General features: G+C 43.8%; 1 protein-coding gene and 1 long non-coding RNA gene across 2 annotated transcripts; both read left to right on the top strand.

Annotated features, from left to right (window-relative positions):
- Positions 1-1,286: 1,286 nt before the first annotated feature.
- Positions 1,287-4,501, top strand: LOC142767655 (uncharacterized). Its single transcript, XR_012885076.1, has 2 exons — positions 1,287-1,557; positions 2,535-4,501. It is a non-coding gene; the product is annotated as an uncharacterized LOC142767655 (long non-coding RNA).
- Positions 4,502-6,490: 1,989 nt separating this feature from the next.
- Positions 6,491-17,097, top strand: LOC119179039 (degenerin mec-10). Its single transcript, XM_075870135.1, has 6 exons — positions 6,491-6,501; positions 6,631-6,749; positions 10,727-10,887; positions 14,948-15,052; positions 16,824-16,925; positions 17,083-17,097. Exons 1-6 carry the CDS (start codon positions 6,491-6,493, stop codon positions 17,095-17,097), a joined length of 513 nt encoding a protein of 170 aa, XP_075726250.1.
- The last annotated feature ends 698 nt before the right edge of the window (positions 17,098-17,795 follow it).

Here is a 17,795-nt window from a genome sequence, read left to right on the forward strand (position 1 = left end):
CTGCTCGTAGCTCGCGTTCCTGTTTTCAAGCTTAATACTGCATGTGGCAACCACACTCTATTGCCATCATTTTTATTCTTTGCTCAAATAATTCCCATCTTTCCGTCACACTCCTTTCTGCGCTTTGAAATAATTCATGATATACTTCTTTGTGTTATCAACAAACCCTTCATGCGTAAATTATGTTAGTATTCAGTTTCTATGTTTCCCATACACCCTGAGCTACACCGGTGCTTGTGATTTGTTGTCAAGCTTGCCTTACGTAGACTTGATGTCGGGAAAGCAATTGCGTTAATACAAGTTATAAAGCGTTTTACAACAGCGAAAGAACAACCAGTCGTCGCGCAATGCGAATACACTCTAAGCCAAAAATGGCCAAAATGGGAGCAACGGCTGTTTTTACTCCTTCAGACCGACTGTTACTCTCCGAAAAGACCAAGCGGAACAAGATGGCCGACTTGTTCGAGAATGGGGGAGCAACTGTATTCATCTTAAGTTCGTAAGGGAGCAACGGAAGGAGGAACCGCTGTAAATGCTCTCGTCACGCAACGGTTACTCCCCGGCAGGACACCGCACACAAATATGCATGCCGCCCACATTGATATTCATGGGCCAGATTATTGTTTGTTCTGTGTGCCAAACTTCACCAAACCAAAACAGTGATTTATTTTAGCATCCGTAGATAATAAGATAGCAGCGCTGGCTGAACACAGAAGGCCTGAGAATACAGTACGGCAAATACCTAGCACACGCAGCAGCATAATGGAGAGTTGGCACGTCAAAGCGGACCGAACGCCGAAACACGTGCAAAACAACGATAAAAAAAGCCTAGACACGCCGTTCGTACGCGAAGTAAGGGCGTCAAAGTCGATCAAGCACCGAAACACGTGCATAAGGAGCCCCCCCCCCCCCCCCCCCGCCCAGATATATCGGTGAAGGAAAAAAAAAAAGCGGACCCAGACGCGCTTTTCATCAGCCATACACTTAGTAGCACGCTTCACCGTGTAGTTTGAGGGCAGAATGACAAATCTGCGCCATCTGCGCCCGCACGACAAGTGTGGCGCTAGTGTAGCAAACGATGTAAGTTACAAAGTAATTTTTATTCAGTGTTTATGTTGACTAGCACTAAATAAAATTACACTCAACTTTTTATATTTGTTTATGAGTTTTAGTGTACCTCAGTTTTTTTTTATAATTGTATTAGGAGAACACACTGAAATTATTGCGCTGACGCCTGTGCTGCCACTGCTCGACGTTTTTTTTTTTTTCGGCGCAACTAGGTTCGCGTTCGCACTACTTACTTATTTTCATATGGTCTGTGGTTGGCGAGCACATGGACGTGCCAGCTTGTGAGCTATGTTTTGATCGTGTGTGTGTGTCGCAGATTTGCGTTTCTACTTATTCGTGATGAAGGTTAGTGTATATTTATCTTTATGGAGCGCGAACTAGTTGTGGATTTTGCTGCTGGGGGGAACAAACACATCGTAAACACGTCTTCAGCTATCTGCAAGCCTGTTCGCTCGTCGGACAAAGGACTGAGCATGCATCAGCGTGCAGGTGAGTGGCATTTCCAGCAACATTTAATGCTCTTACAATACATTGTTGAGTGGTTGCGCTATTGAAAGAGAAATGATTTGCTCTTATTCACCGTATCCATTGCTAGCCGTATCGGACTAAATTACCTCTATTACCGCCTGCATACCCTCTTGCTTCCCCTGTCACCTCTGCAGTGCCAGTGTACTTTTGCAGTTAAAAGTTCATTTCCGCAACACTACCTCACTTGAAAAAACATTGGGGCGGGGTTGTAGCTGCATTCAAACTGGCACTTTTCTACCACTGACTTCATGTAATGTTAACGGCTGAGTGTTGGGGCCTTGGGCCGCATTTTTTAGAGATGTAAAGTGTATGTAAATCAGTAAGTGAACAAATCATTGTCGCATCACTTCACTGGCATAGCCAGGCGGTTGCGCACAGAATTTTTTTAGGCCGGGCGTAGGGAGCCCAAATTGACGACCATATTCGCTTGCCCGGCCTATTCAGATAAGCGGACCCCCCCCCCCCCCCTCCCCGCACGCCTAAAAAAAAAAAAAAAATCTGCCTACATCACTGCGTCACTTGCTTCACCTCTGCGCTGAACGTACTATTTTATAAGCGCACCATCAAGCCAGCAGTTTACATATTGACAGAACAATTGGAGGAGGAATGACCCAAATCTTTCAGATTTCTTTAGTGATGCAAAACCTTAGCAAAACTGAATATTGTAAAAGACAATCATAAATGCTGTATGTTCTCGTTAGCGCTGTCATTATTCTGTATCATGAAATCTTTATGCGCTGTGAAAACTTGGCATGCCGTTGAAGTCACATATCGACGTTAATACCAATCGACGAAAATTTCGACAACCTCAATAACGCCGTTTGTGATTTGCCGCATGCACATAATTAGGCTGATTCCCACTTGGCTGTTCTTAACCTGACTTCACTGCTACCAAATGAAACAATATTTGATGCATGTCTTTTACTTTTTTTTTTCAGGGATATGACACAAATTTGGTTATACTGCAGATAAAGATGCTCCTAACGATGCTAAAGTACAGAAAGCAAGTGAATTTTGGTAAGTGCAGACTTTTTGTACTACGTATATGAAAGCATCGCTTTTTAGGGGCAAACTGTGCATGTGTTGGCCAGAGAATAGTTCATTATGCCACATGGTTACACTGGCACTGACAATTCGACATGGCTCCGCTGGCCCGTGTGTGTGCTCACACTGTTACCTTTAAGATAAAATGTTTATGTTTCATTGCAGGGATTGCTGTTTGTACTAAAAAGCCAACTGCCAAGATTTGTTTACGCTGGTACTCCTAAAAGTGTGCTTTCCCTATTTACATGGATTTTGGCTTGCACAAAGCATAACACTTGGGCCTAGATTCACAAAGCTGTCCATGCGCAGGCCTTCATAACAGCGTTTCTTGACTTGCCTTTACCCTGTTTTCTGCAGATGTTTCGTGGGTTTAAAAGTGCCACAGCATGTTGACCTCCCCCACTCTGAAATATTCGCGTTCAAAGTTCCGCAAGAGTGGGCTCAACTTTCTTGTGCACCTCTTTGCTAGTCCAAGATACTGAAGTGTTATGCTCTTACTAGAGGTGACAGTGTTTCTAATGTTTGTATTTCCATCACATTGACCAAGTATGCGATCTTGGCTTGACTGGTAGCACATCCTCAACAAATGTCTTTGTGGCACATGTAGAAGGCAGTACAAAATAAATAGGCAGACATTCACACCGGGAGCTAACTTCTAATAATGCTTTTTTTTTTGGAAACCATGGTGTGCTTATTCCAATTTGTCTAACAAGCAGTAACCTGTTTGGCTGTGAACCAACAAGACGTTGAACTAATAAAAGCTTCACATCTTGTTGCTCTCAAATATATATGTATTGGCAAGCTATCTGTGACACTGTCAAACAAAGAATCAGAATATCTGTGCATGCCTTAAGATATATTGCTTCGTTTACATATCTCGCGGCTGTGACTCGTCAACCGAGTGAACAAATGCACCCTAGTTTTCTAAATTTAAAGCATTTTTTGAAGGTAGCACGGTCTACATTTATTTGTCTATAGTTTTGTCCAGCCGTTTGCGTCAGGTACAAAGAAATATACTGAAGATTATCATGTAGCCTCTGCAAATGGTTGCTTTCAAGCAGGCTTTGCATGCTTGGCTTGTGCCTACAGGTATTGCACAATTCAAGACGCAGCAGCGTATGATAGAACAGTAGAATCGAGAGCAACTATGTGCACGAGCTAAATAAGTATTTTAACATGAGCGGACAGTACGTGTTATTTGCCACACACATGACCTCATTTAGAATGCCCATTGGTGAATGGGCTCATAGAAATGTCACTCAGCTGTGTATAGGAAACAAGTTAACTGAACCTAAGGGTATCTTTAACTGCTACAAATGTGCCTTGTTGAGGTGCTGCACATTTTCTTCCAGAATATTGCTGTCTGAGACATCATGTGAAGAGCGTCTACCACATCAGCATTTATATGGCTTGCCAAGTAACGTTTGACCGAACCTTCCTTTTTTTTCACATTTCGCTTTGCAGTAGACATCCTAGAATATAAGCGCTGCTGCAGTGTGTGTGACTCATTGTTATGAATTGATCCTGGCATGTTTAACCTCACATTTCTATTTTTTTTTCTTGCAGCAATGAGATGCTTCACATATGCCTGCGGTGACGTTCTGCTGCGCTAGCCTGATGGAAACACCAGCTGCGAAACTTGAGTTCTTCAGAATTGGAGAAGTTGCCCTTCTCTCACCAATGATGACACAGACTGCCCTATGCTAGAAATTCAAGATTGTTTTTCCACGGATGACGCAGAAAACCTTTGATGTATTATGGTGTTTGTTTAGCGCTGGCTGTGGTGTGGCGAAGTCTACTTTTACGCGTGGTCACACGTCGCCTCATAAAAAGAACAATAAAGCATTTATTTTCCTTTCAATATTGTCCACTTTTTGTGTTAGAAGCACCCAAGCAGTGCTCTTCCAAGGAGCTCTCGCCATGTGTTAAGCGTGTGACAAGCATACTCGAGATAAATACTCATTTCCCCAAGGAGTAACTGGAAGCATGTGCAGTTGGTTTTCAGAGAGTAACTGCGAACACGTGAGAGGAACGGTAAAGAGTAACTGTTGCTCTTAGAAGAGCAACTGGTGGGAGTAATGGTTGGTCGGCAGGGAGCAACTGGTGGGAGTTACTGTTGGTCTGCAGGGAGGAACTGGAGGGAGTAACTGTTCATCCCCCGAAGGAGGAACTGAAAGTAGAGCAACGGTTCCTCCCTCTGCAGTTACTCCTTTTAGGGGAGTAATGGGAGTGGCAATGCAATTGCTCCCTGAAAGGAGCAACCCCTATACCCCTGTTGCTCCGTTTTGGCTTAGAGTGTAGCGTAACGAGTGGGCCGTCCAATGCTCTAAACCATCACAAAAGCTCGTCATTGTTCCCCTACTAACTGTGGGGCATACCTACTTCCTCATCGTCGTCAGCCACTGCATGGACAACTGGTACAAAATTCCTTGCAATTGTTTAGTGGATACCGCGCTTCTCAGAAGAATGACGAAAAATAGCATAGGCAATGCTGGCCTACTACCCAAAAGTTTTTTATTAATGCCCTAGTGGGTACCAAGCAAGTGTGCTTGCAGTAGTTACCTAAGGAGTGTTTTGAAAAGGCTTTGAAAGGCCGCTCTTCTAGCTTTCGCTGTGACTGTGCTGCACCTATATACCGCGAAGGCCAGGTGTTTTTTTTATTTTAGTCTGGTGCGAGCGAGTTGAAGTTCATTAGCCTAAAGTATGAACTGTTTTTAGTCTTCATCCACGGTACGTTGTGATCTTGAGAACGTCGTGGATTGTTAAGTGGTGGGTTTCCTGGAAGTTGCTTATTACGGCTCTAAAGGCATGCCTAATGTTATCTCTGTTATATTGGTAGCATTTTCTTCAACATAGCATTACACGTCACTTGTAACTAAACGCACGTACATACACAGCAGTTTTACATACACAGCAGCTCAAAAGCCTTCCTTGTTACAATGCCACCGACATCATAAAAACATAAATAAATATATCGACAAATAAATCAACAAATAAACAAATTTTACACTATGCACAGCATTTTGCTTTTTGCAGCAATGGAATCCTGCTTGTTCTGTCCACACTTTAATGCACATAAGTTTATGAGGTGATTTAGGGGCTGATACACTCATACGTATGGTCTCTTACGTGCATGAAAACGTACAGATTTTACATGTGATTCCCGCAGGCTGATACGCGATTATTGGCTCACAAACGTGAGTGTTTATGCATGTTAGTCACACATCATAGAAATTAAGGGCGCACAAGAGGAGCACAGAAAAGAGGTTGCGGCACACGAGCGCTGATTGTTTCAAGCCAGCGCCTGTGTGTCTCAGCTCCTCGTCTTTCGTCCTTTGCGCACGCTTTTCGCTCCTATCGTGAGACAGGTATAGACATGACGGCTACGAAAGTGCTAGACGTAATGCATTGCAACGTTGCCCTCCTGGCAGTGTGTAATAATCGAGCTTTACAGAATATTTGTCCACTTCCCGCCCATTTATATATATGTTATTCGCATGACCTGTGTCATAACGAAATCCACCGCGGTTGATCAGTGGCTAGAGTGCTCAGCTGCTGACCATATCGTGGTCTTGGGACGTAAAACATAAGATATTATTATTGAGTCACAACAACGTATACTTCGCACGCTTTAGGCGACATATGTATTTTGTGCTTACCTTACTATAATAATAATATCTAGGGTTTTACGTCACAATACCACGATATGATTATGAGAGACGCCATAGTGAAGTGCTCCAGAAATTTCGATCATCTGGTGTTCCTTAACGTGCACTAACATAGCACAGCGCATGGGCCTGTGCCACTTCGCCTCCATTGAAATGTGACTGCCACAACCGGGATCGAGCCCATGACCTTCAGGTCAGCAGCCGGGTACCGTAAACACTGCTCCACTGAGGCAGACTTCTGTTGAATTTAATTTTCGTACTGTCTTTTACACGATACTAAAACCACTGGTGCGCTTATGTCTCATTGCAACTGGTCATGCAGGCTGTACCGTAGGCGCCTGGACTCACGATACGGCAACTGTTACTGCCTCAACTGTCATGGGCAGGAGCAACACAACGCCTCCATCTTCAACTACCACACCGTTTCGGCACCGAACGCCGGTGAGAGAAATGACTATATGCAATTTGCCACAGTGAACTGTGTGCCGTCAATACTGTGATACTGCACGAAGCTGCTCAAAATATGTATCGATTTGTCTAAGGCCTTCCGATAGTAATGCTCGCTTCCAAGATGCCAAAAGACGTCATGGAGGATAGCGTAGAATTGTCATGGTTGTTATACTTGATAAGTTTGACGTTATCAGACAGTTATTCGGTCAATAAAACATCAATTTCATGAACGAAAACGCGCGTCTACTAGAATTATTCACACCGATAGCCTAAAGTGGCTAGTGGCGGGTTCAGTCTTATGTGCAATGATGAATCAACAGGTCAGCCAAGACTAAAGGAGAAAAAGATCGTATGCGCTTTCATCCAAGTTTAGCTTGGACACTGTTACTTTTACGCTGCGTAACTGTGGCGGCATTTAATATGTGAAGAAGTCGGATAGCATTGTATTCCTTTAAAGATAAAGTTCTTTTCACTTCCTAGCGTACGTCGAAACACACGCGAACATGCATGCATATCCCGCCAACTAGTGAACAACGAAAGTATGTTTACAGCTTCAAGAACGTGCAATGAGGTCAATGTTTCACAGCAGAATATCTGCATGGGCGATCGACGAGTGAGCGGCGTGGCTCATATTCAAAGGGTGGGCCCGGGATGAGAATATACGCTTCGGTGCCTATATCTAACGAGAGCGATTGATGAAGCTAACAAAGAAAAGGCGAAAGACTGCTGCAGTGTTAACGCAGGCTACCCACACACCCCAAAAGTAAGGAAAGCATGCCCGTTGCGTCTCATAATGGACGCTTGACGATCGCCACGTAGGTGAAGTCATACAATGAAGCACTCACGAGGACATAAATGACCCATAAATCACCCGTAGGTCGAAATTTAGCTGGTGTTGCAGTCGTGCACGAGTCTACAGTAAACACTTAGTCATGAATTTTTTTTTGCAATAGTGCCATAATAGCGTAGTTACACGTATTTGATGATATTAAAACATACCTCGCTTGTTTTTGCCATTTTCTTTGTTACGCAGCGTTCGCCAACTCGTCTCTCATACTGGGCGAGTGCTGAAATTCACAGAGAGGAGAGGCGGTTGTTTCTAGAAATTTGCGGGGTGCCCGCGACTCGTCGCGCTGCTGCGTTTGGCAATGTGGATTGTGACGGCATCAGGAACTTAAATCTGAACGTTTACTTGAAACCTTGCAAAATTATCAAAATTAGTTTAGGGGACCTTTAAGAAAGTGGAGTTTGAAGCACCAGCACAAGCTATATTTATTGTGAAGCCGTATTTGCTGGAAGTGATTGGACAGACAAAAAAAGAAAGTTCGGAAAAGCACATTCACGCCAAGACCACTGTTAGATATTGTTTCAGTGAAGAACAGCAAGTACCCAAAAACATTAAATAAAGCTCTGTGAGTGCAGCCTTACCACCTAAATAAAAAAACATGCACTATTCTGGCACCTTTGGCATTGCCTTTCGCTTGTCTGAATTTAAATTATTCTGAATGTTTAGGGACCGCGGTGACATACGTCTGTCTACCGAGCTCCAACTCTAGATAACTTTGTCACGCGGAGATAACAGCGAGATGGAGCTGCCTGCAAACCGTTCAAGTACTTCATTTGAAACTAAAGAGAGACAATTCTGACAGCTGGATTTTTTGTTTGACACCCAGAAGATAATGAAGCCAAGGGACAAGGGAGGTATAGAATACATTAATAGTACTGTTTAAAGTGTACTGTATTTGTGACACTGATGGAAATGAACTTAATTGGGCGGAAAGACAACTTGCCGTCAGCAAGGATATAACCTGCGACCTTTAGATTACGCACCCGGTGATTTTACCAATTGAGCTACGGCGGTGGTCGTTTTGTTCACTTTATGTGGTATTTATGCTCATGCAAACTCTACGAGTCTCGTTCCTGCCGTTGGTCAGCAAAAAATTTAGAGCTCACCCAGACTAACTCATGAACCACTCCTCGCCCATAGCGATCACTCGAACTCACACTTACCTCTGTGTTTCTTCAACCACCCTCATTCGGACGCAGACTTGTTAAAATTTTAGGGCCGAAGCTTCTTACAGCGGCACCCGTTCGTCTCTCGTAGTCCTAGTAGTAGTCGTAGTGTGTAACAAGTCTTACATTTTGACCACCAAGGTGGTGCCGGTGAGAGATTTCTTCTGTGCGTTGTTGAACAATAAAAAATTCGCAGCGTGCGCGTTAACTAAAAGCCGAATTCTCCTGTCTCTCATTCCCCATTAGCAGCCATTGGCATGTACATTGAGCACTATCTGACAAGAAAGGGTTGCTACGTTATACTCGCTGGGCATAACCTTCTTGGTTTTAGAAAGGTTTAGCGAGCGTTGGGCCATAGTGCCATGGATACAGTGAACTAGTATATACCATGAACTCGAAGTGGTTAGAATGCCCGCTGGATGGCGGTGCATATGCGGAATATATGATGAAAAGATGCGAGATGGTGGTACTTGGAGTGTTTAATAGATGGACGAACGGACAAACAGACAGATGCATGGACAGACTCACGGATGCACCAACGCATGGACGCATGGATGGACGCAGGGGTGGATGCATGGACGAACGCAGGGACGGACACCCAGATAGACATGTGGACGCACGAACAGACGCACGCACGGACGGGCGAATGGACGCGCGGACGGTCACACAGACGGACGCATGGCCGGACGGATGCTTAGCACCATTCTCCCTCATTCACTCCGTGGATATGTTGCCATTTTTTTTCTCTCTCGAGCTCAGTCGGACTCAAGCTGACGAAAACATTAATCACTTGAACTCACCCGGACTCATATTCATGGCTCTATCTGACTAAGAGTGAGTCAGCTCATTTGTTCGTTAGCGTGCTATTAGCTGTTCATCCGAGGCGTCAATACTTTTCAGCCCCAACATTTCGAATAATCGGGACTTCACTTAATGCTTTGATCTCGTATTTTTAAATACGAGTTATCAGTGGTAGCGCCACTAAGAATATTTTTATTGAAAGGGATGCCTTACACGAGATCTTTTTACCAAGCCCTTCCTAAGAAAAAGAGTGGAGAAAAAGTACACCCACCTCACTCCCTGAATAACTCGCACATCTATTCAAACAATATTGAGCTGGTGAATGAACGCTACTTTGTTGACGTTGGAGTAGACGTAATTAGTATAAACGTGACCTGACGTAAGGCTGATAGTGATGCTGAAGCTAAGTAGATAGGACAAGAGGTTAGCAAAACAATGTGAACCTCACTCTGACTCATTCATGAAATATACCTCACCCTTAGGACTCACTCGAACTCGGACTTCCTTAAATTTCTACAAATGACACTCACTCGGACTCAGGCTGGCTCAATCTGAGTTTGAGTTAGTCCTCTTGATGAGTTCGCCGACCAATGGTTTTGGCAGAATTGACGCATTCAGGTAGTATGCGAGGGCTTATCGGTTAAATGTCCATGAGTTAATAGTTTACGTATTACGTGATGCCAGCTGGCGAAGAGAAAGTGCTCCACACTCGCTGTCATGGCAGCATGTGTCGCTGACCAATACTTAGAAATACCCTGCAAAGTGGACGTGGGGACGGATACCACCGTAGCTCATCGGGGAAGAGCATCGGACGCGTAATCGAATGGTTGCAGGTTCGGTTCCTGCCAACGCCAACTTGTATTTTCGTCCACTTTAATTACTTCGATTTTATATCACAATGCCTACAATACACTTAAAACAGCGTAATAACGTCTCTGATACTTTCCTTGGCTTCATTAGGTGCGAATTTTTATTTGAAACTGGACATTGAGACTGCTTAAAGAGTGAACGCAATTTACTCAACTTACGTCTTTTCTTGCAGCTCATTAGCTGCCCTACCTCCAGCCTATTGTATTGCATGCTAACTGTTACTAAGTTTTCATTTTTGCGCCACGTTATTACCTTAACAAGGAGAAGCAAACACGACGACGCAGGCCTGACACTTACACTGGACGTGCAACCGCAAGAGTACCTGCCGACCAGCACTGCCATGGGTTTTTTGGTTATGGTGCACGGACGTGGCTTCAGGGCTGATGCTTGCGCCGACTCCGTCTTCGCACAGCCTGGTTACATCACATACATCGGCCTGATACAGGTGTGTACTGGCGTACTCTGAACCAGTTAGCATTTCTTATTGAATCACTTGTTAATTATTCGTTCATTAATAATTATTGAATTATTATTATGATGTGAAGCCTTTTGTAGATACGTGTGCCTAGTTTTATTTTAAAGGGAACCTGAATAAAGCGAAAGAAAAACTTACCATATTTCACGTCGTTGATAAAGCAGTGCATGCGTACGAGCCAACTCGTAATAATGATAACGGTGGAGAGGAGGCAATGGCTGATTATTTCTTTACTTGTTGCCAAAAACATATATTATGAGATTTAGTTCGTAAATGCCACATTGGTTGTCACGTCTAAAAACAACTGCAATGGCTTCAGTGGAGCAAGAAAATTCAGAACACAATCCTCGCGGCAAAGAGGTAAGAAAACAAACGATTGCGAGAAAAACCTCCACTAACGCACGCCATCGGTCACTGCCTCCTTGCTTCAATGCCCGCGTATACAGGCTGTCGATTGAAGTACAGTGACTCCGCTTTTCCCAATAGTAAGACAAACGAAGGCATTACATTATTCCTCTCGTGGTCAGAATCACACTAGCATTTTCAAGAAAGCACGTTTAGTTTAGTACAGATGCAGCGGCTTGCTGCATTCTTATTATTGCATTCCGTCATCTAAATGCCGGTTGTCAGAGAGGGCTAAGGTCCTGACGTCGTGCGTCCACAAGTGAATGACATTATCTCTATCTGAGTCACCATAGCCGCGTGACGTGCTACCGCAGGGGAGCTAAATGGTCTACTGACTTGTTTTATGCCTCGTGATGCATGTGCCTTTTGTAGTAAGTGGCCCAACACAGGTTTCCTTCTCCGTCATCATAATTGTGGAGGAACGGTGGGAGAACGATATGACGGAAATATGCAGATGTCCAACAACAAACCAGCCGTGTGAAATGTCGAAATTTGGCCATTGTGTGTCAAAACACGCTCACAATACTTTATCACCAAAGTATTGACTTTAAAACTTAACTAAGTTAGATTATCTACCAACATCACCGAGGCAGTATTAGTGCACATATGGAATAGCAAGTTCTCGTGCAATCATGTTTTGAACGAAAATAACTGTTGATTACAATACTCCCTCACGCAGCTGTTCTCGACACTATGAGAGTAGCATGGTTTTAAGTGTACTGCGCTATGAGTGTACTGCAGCTATAAGTGTACTGCGCTTTGCGTTCCGCAGAACACGGAACGTAAAGTAGGGAACGGAATTCAGGAATGCATGCGTTCATTGTAATTCATTCACCCTTGTGCTAATCATTGGCTCGGTCACGCAGCAGGACGACGCAAAACGGACGACTGAACTAGAGCATATTAATAGCGCTCTGCATATTACATAGCTGAGTTCATTCCGCAGATGAGAAATTTGACAATAAGAATGCATGGTCCATGCAACTACCTACGCGCACAAAATTAAATCATCGTCAATCATCATGATCATGATAACCTATAAAATCTCGACGAATGCCTCTTTCTTGTCTTAAACATGAATATTGGGCCTCTCGCCGTGCTCATCAAAACAGTGGAAAGCACGGAACTGCTCACACTTATAAATCGAATCTATTAGTCTTGTCAGCAGGCTGATCTTTTACTCGACATAGTGTGTGTTGTGCCGATAAATATTGATTTCTTCTTTTTTTTTGTCTAAAATTAGTTGTCTATACTGTACATTCATCGCGTGGGGCAGCTGTTAGAAGGCCTGCATCTTATTATTTTTTAAATATATTTCTACTCAAACTCTTCTAAGACCTTTCTTTTCCCTCCTCCCCCCATCATGCATAATAACAACTGGCAAATATACGTTGCCTGAACACTCTCCATACAACGAAGACGTTTCCCTCTTTCTCACCAGTGTACAACACTGGTGGAGAATATTCAAAAAGCTTATTATTACGGGCCTGGTAGCCAGCAGTGCTATTGGTGTGAATTACACTAGAGAAGTGAGTTGGGCTAGCTAGTGTGTACTGAGTACAGGTACAACTAATTAGCGCAAAACTTTATTGCTGCAAGACTCGAAGGCTATTCACGGCAATTGCATTTTTGACGGTCTTTGAGGGGGCTGAACAATATTGTTGAGGATTGTTTTTTTTTGCACTATGGGGACAATATACCCAGCAGATTTTAAAGTGATTAAAGCTAGTGTAATTATAGCGGAATCGTAAGCAACCATATACTGGTATCTCACTTGTGAACCTTAGCCTACAAGAACTTGGTCTGAAAGCTTCGAGGACACTATTCACGAGAATATCCTTGATTTCATAAACCCATTGCATTAAAATGAAAGAAAAATCATCCACATATCTAAACAATTTTGCAAGAAATGTTTTGTCAACGCACGCGTGTATTGCCAAAGTAGGAAAAAATCAATGGCTTAAAAGCGGCGCGAAGTGTGAAACAATACACCTTTTTAACAGAGCCTGGTATCACCATCAGAATAAAAAGTGTAAGGGAAAGAGAAAATCTAAACATTTCCATGACATTGCTGTTAGAGATCCACGAAATGCTCTGAAAGGCAATATGACCACAATTTTTTACGCATTGCCTAAACCCACTGCGTCTATTCGCTTAAGGCCACATAGCGGGTGCATAGCACTTTCTAAAAGATTTCGTGCACCAAGTGTTTGGCGTATATGCACTAGGGACAGGACGTCGCTATCGTGTTCAACTCTCGAAGCTTAAGGATCCCCCAATTTCTGACGCTTGAGGATATGCTGGACAGGCTACAGTGTCAGCCTTTTTGACACCAGTTCCGATCAAAGCAAGAAAGATTCCTTGGGAACTTCGAAGCATCATTTAAGCATAATATGAATTATCAGAGGGCCTTAATGATGTTCGTGTGGTGAAGAGTAGACTGTATGACCACCTGCTGCTTCCACTCAGCACCAGTCTGCGATTTTGCTCACTCTGTCTGCTTATTATGCAGTGAAGCTGTTTAAAACTAGACGTGATTGGCAAGCGCATCTTATCAGACAACTGTAATCATGATAAATTAGTATTTGCGACAAAAATTGGGTAAGTCCCGCTACTCAACACTGGTCCAGCAAAAATGAAGAAGGCGACTGTTCGAGTGACAAATCACAAACGGGTATATGCCATAGAAATAGGGTAAATACCACAAAGCAGAACTTCCATCTAAAACGAAGAAGGCAGCACTTCACCCAAGAAATGATGGCGGAATGATGGCGGAATGATGGCGACGAGCTGAAGACCGCGAGTACGTACAACGAGAGTACGCTAGGCAGCGGGAAAGGCAATGGCTACTGGTGTGTACGGATAGCTTTTCGTTTGACAACGCTTGCCGCAGCTGTGAAGCTAGCGGACTCAGGAGATGTGGTGGACTTTCCTCCGTATGTGACGCCGACGAGCTGCATCCGGTGGACTGCATCTTTGCTTGTAGGTGAAGTGAAAAAGAGCGACAGAAGCCAGAAAATCACAAAACCTGAGAGACCACCAAACAAATTTTTCCATCATGCAAAAGCTGATTATTCAATAAATAAAACCACCAAAAGATGAAATAGTCATGGCTAATTTTTAGTTAAACAGAATCGTATACAAATATTTCATTAGAGGACTGAATGCTGGGGAGTAATCAAACGAGCGTGTCTTACCTCTTTAGCCTTGGCCATCCTAGAATAGAAAGTTGTCACCGAGTATAAGCGCCCGTAGATGTACGGTAGCACGCTTGGTTTGAGCGCAGGCTTCTGTCTCCAGAGATCGGAGATCTGTGGTGTCTCTGAGACTATGTGCGGTTTGTTTAACAAGAATTTCTTTTCGTTGAGAATTAACGTAGGGAACAGACTTAACATCACCTATAGCTCAGGCCCAGCAATAACCTTGGGGCAACCTAAAAACGATCAGCAGCCCCCCAGCTAAGGTTTACCTAGAAGCAACCAGATTAGTCTTCGCAATGGCCCAGTTTTGCAGCTGCAAGCCGCGGCTTAGTTCACGCCTCGTCAATTTCTTTTCTGCCTATTTTTACATTTTCTCGTATTTTGTGAACATACCCGCCTTTCTCTTCTCTCCCTCTCTATTTCAGCGAAGGCGCGCAGCTCTTCCGGAGCCATATCAGCCTCCATGCAGAGACACCTGGCCCAGCAGACTCAAGTACTATCTGCAAAACACCACGCGCTACACTCGCGAAGTACGCACTGCTTTTTAAACCACATGTATTTACGCACTGTATCGAAAGTTTTTTTCCGGTGGGTGCAAGTTACTTTCAAGTTATTTGAACATAAACAAAATTATTACCACCATAGCGGCCTTATGGCTCTGCAAATATGACGTTAACCAAATACTGGGGCAGCACGTTTGACATATGGCCTTGTCAGGCACCTTGCAAACATGGTGGAAGAGAAAAGACCAGAGTCTGACACATTCACGTCTTTGCCGTGTCGAGCATGTTCTGGATAGCTAATTTATTGGAATAGGCGCCGCTCTCCCCGCCTTCACGTCTCCGCAGGAAGCTCATAATACACGCCAAGGAGCAAATATAAGTAAACCGAGCAGATATAAGTAAACTATATGAACAGCTTTGCTGACATGAAACGTCAAGCTGTGTTGAAGACCCATGGCAAAGTTTCTATCATTCACAAAGAATGGTGCTGTATTGAAGGCGACGACGGCTTATGAAAAAAGCAACCAGATTAGGTAGACGGTCGCAGTGAGTACTCACTGCGATCGTCAGGCATTTTTGTTTAGAGAGAGTGCTTAGTCAATGTATTTAGCCCTTTTAGATTAACTGCTCACTAAACTTCCCTTAGAATACATCCATCTTGTTTATGTTTTTATTGTCTCGACTAATTAGCACACAGTTGATTATTTAGGGCAAAATAACAGTGTTTAGGGAGTCACGAGAATTTTTTAACTGAAAGTTCCTGTTGCCTATGCAGGCCCATGCAAGAACCATACATGAGATAAAAAAATTCCTGAAAATGTGCAGCCAACATTTATGCGAGTGGTTTTGTATTCCTAAAATAAGCAAATTAAGAAGAGAAGAACATTTGTAGGGGCGTTGGTTCAAGCGACACACCGTCATTTTCAAGTATTTATATTCTGCTCAGCTTCTACCATGTTAAGAATGAATGAAGGCAGGGTAAATTTAGGGGCTCGTTTTGTTTGTTAGACACAATATTGATGAAACATAACTGACAGTGATGCCAAAAGAAGTATATGGGATGTTATTAGAAACAATTGTAATGTAAATCTGAAGAAAGAAAAGTAGACGCAAAGATAACATGCACCCGTCAGGATCCGAACCGGCGACCTTCGAATAACGCATTCGATGCTATAGATATCACTGAGCTACGGTATAATATAGTATATGTTTCAGAGCACAAATGTGTGGCACACTATGGCCTCCGAGATCGCGCGCCAGCTTGGAGGCATGGTCATGCACGCTCAAGAGAAACGATAGTTATAGCGCGAGAACAAAATGACGACACAGAGACGAGAAGGACACGAAGGACACGAGCGCTATGGACATAGCGCTCACATAGCGCTCGCATAGCGCTCGTGTCCTTCATGTCCTTCTTGTCTCTGTGTCGTCATTTTGTTCTCGCGCTATAACTATCGTCATGCCACACCAACTAGCTCAAGCTGCCACACTTCAAGAGAAACGCTTCGGCTGGTGATGAACATAGCGTAACGTATACGTCGGCGGCGGCAGTTCTCTTTATAAATGACTTTTTTCCGTTATACTGTCACCTACATTCCAGATAGTTAATTGCAAGCCTTTTCGCGATGTACGAGAGCTTTCTGAAACCTTTGAATGCTCTATATTAGATTATAGTTTGTCCAGAAAATAGTTATTGCCTACATACGGCTTACACACTTACGTTACTTGGCTATGTTGCTTGCCTATGTTGCTTGTAGCGTACTCGTGTCTTGTGTGTTTTTAATTTTTTCAAACATAGGACTGCTTGAAAATATGCCACCAAGAAATGATCCGGTCCAGATGCAAGTGCGAGTCCCAGAATTTGCCCTTCTCTTCACGCGAGGACCGTTTGAAGACGCCTGTGTGTGGAGGTTGGTTAATGTCTGCAGATAATATGTACTATAATATATCTGGTGCTTTACGGCGTAACTACGATGTGATTACGAAGCACGCTGCAGTGAAAGTATTTGGAAACTTCGAATGTCTGGTGTTCTATAACGTGCACTGACCTTGCGCAGTACACAGTCATCTAGCATTTCACTTCCTCCGAAATTCGACCATCGCTGCCGGTGTCGAACCAGCGACCTTCGGATGGGCACCCGAGCTCCGCAACTATTGTACTGCTGTGGCGCACACAGCAAGTGCGGTGGAAACATGTCAGAGGGGTGACGATGTTATACAGCGTAGAATATTACTTTTCATTTTCTACCTGCTATCGAGCTACATTGTTTCAAAATTTTGTATATAATACACATGAAACAGTACATGCTTCTACCATGGGCGGCACCGGGCTAGAGGTGCCGACCACGTACCTAGCGGTTTTTCATAATGGTTCGAGGGACACACAGACTCGGTGCTCTGCTGTATTCACCTACTCTACAGGTGCCCCCGTAGGTGGAGGTCTCTTGGCATTGATTAACTTCTCGCTCTATTGGCGAGCACGCGGTGTTGCTGTGAGGTGCATAGTTGTCGGTTATCCTGGCGGCAAAATAGATGAAAGCGCGCATCCGGCCAGGTGCTCGGCAGAACCTAGGTCACGTTGCTTGGGAGGTCACCTCAATAGTGGAAAATTGGGGGCAGGAAGCTGCCATGCCTGAAACAGAGGCCGCTTTTATTTTTAAGTATTCTGGTATATGCGTATAGCTTCATATATTTATATCCATGAGGCGCAAATCACGACGTAGTGTCTGCGAATAATTCAAACCCGCACAATATTCTGAAACACTCAATA

Source organism: Rhipicephalus microplus, chromosome 7, assembly GCF_043290135.1.
Source record: "Rhipicephalus microplus isolate Deutch F79 chromosome 7, USDA_Rmic, whole genome shotgun sequence".
NCBI classification, from domain to species: Eukaryota; Metazoa; Arthropoda; class Arachnida; order Ixodida; family Ixodidae; genus Rhipicephalus; species Rhipicephalus microplus.

Coding starts and splice junctions, on each gene's coding strand:
- LOC119179039 (XM_075870135.1), top strand. Junction 10,888..14,947: donor CATACATCGGCCTGATACAG/GTGTGTACTGGC, acceptor TCTCTATTTCAG/CGAAGGCGCGCAGCTCTTCC. Junction 15,053..16,823: donor CCACGCGCTACACTCGCGAA/GTACGCACTGCT, acceptor TTTCAAACATAG/GACTGCTTGAAAATATGCCA.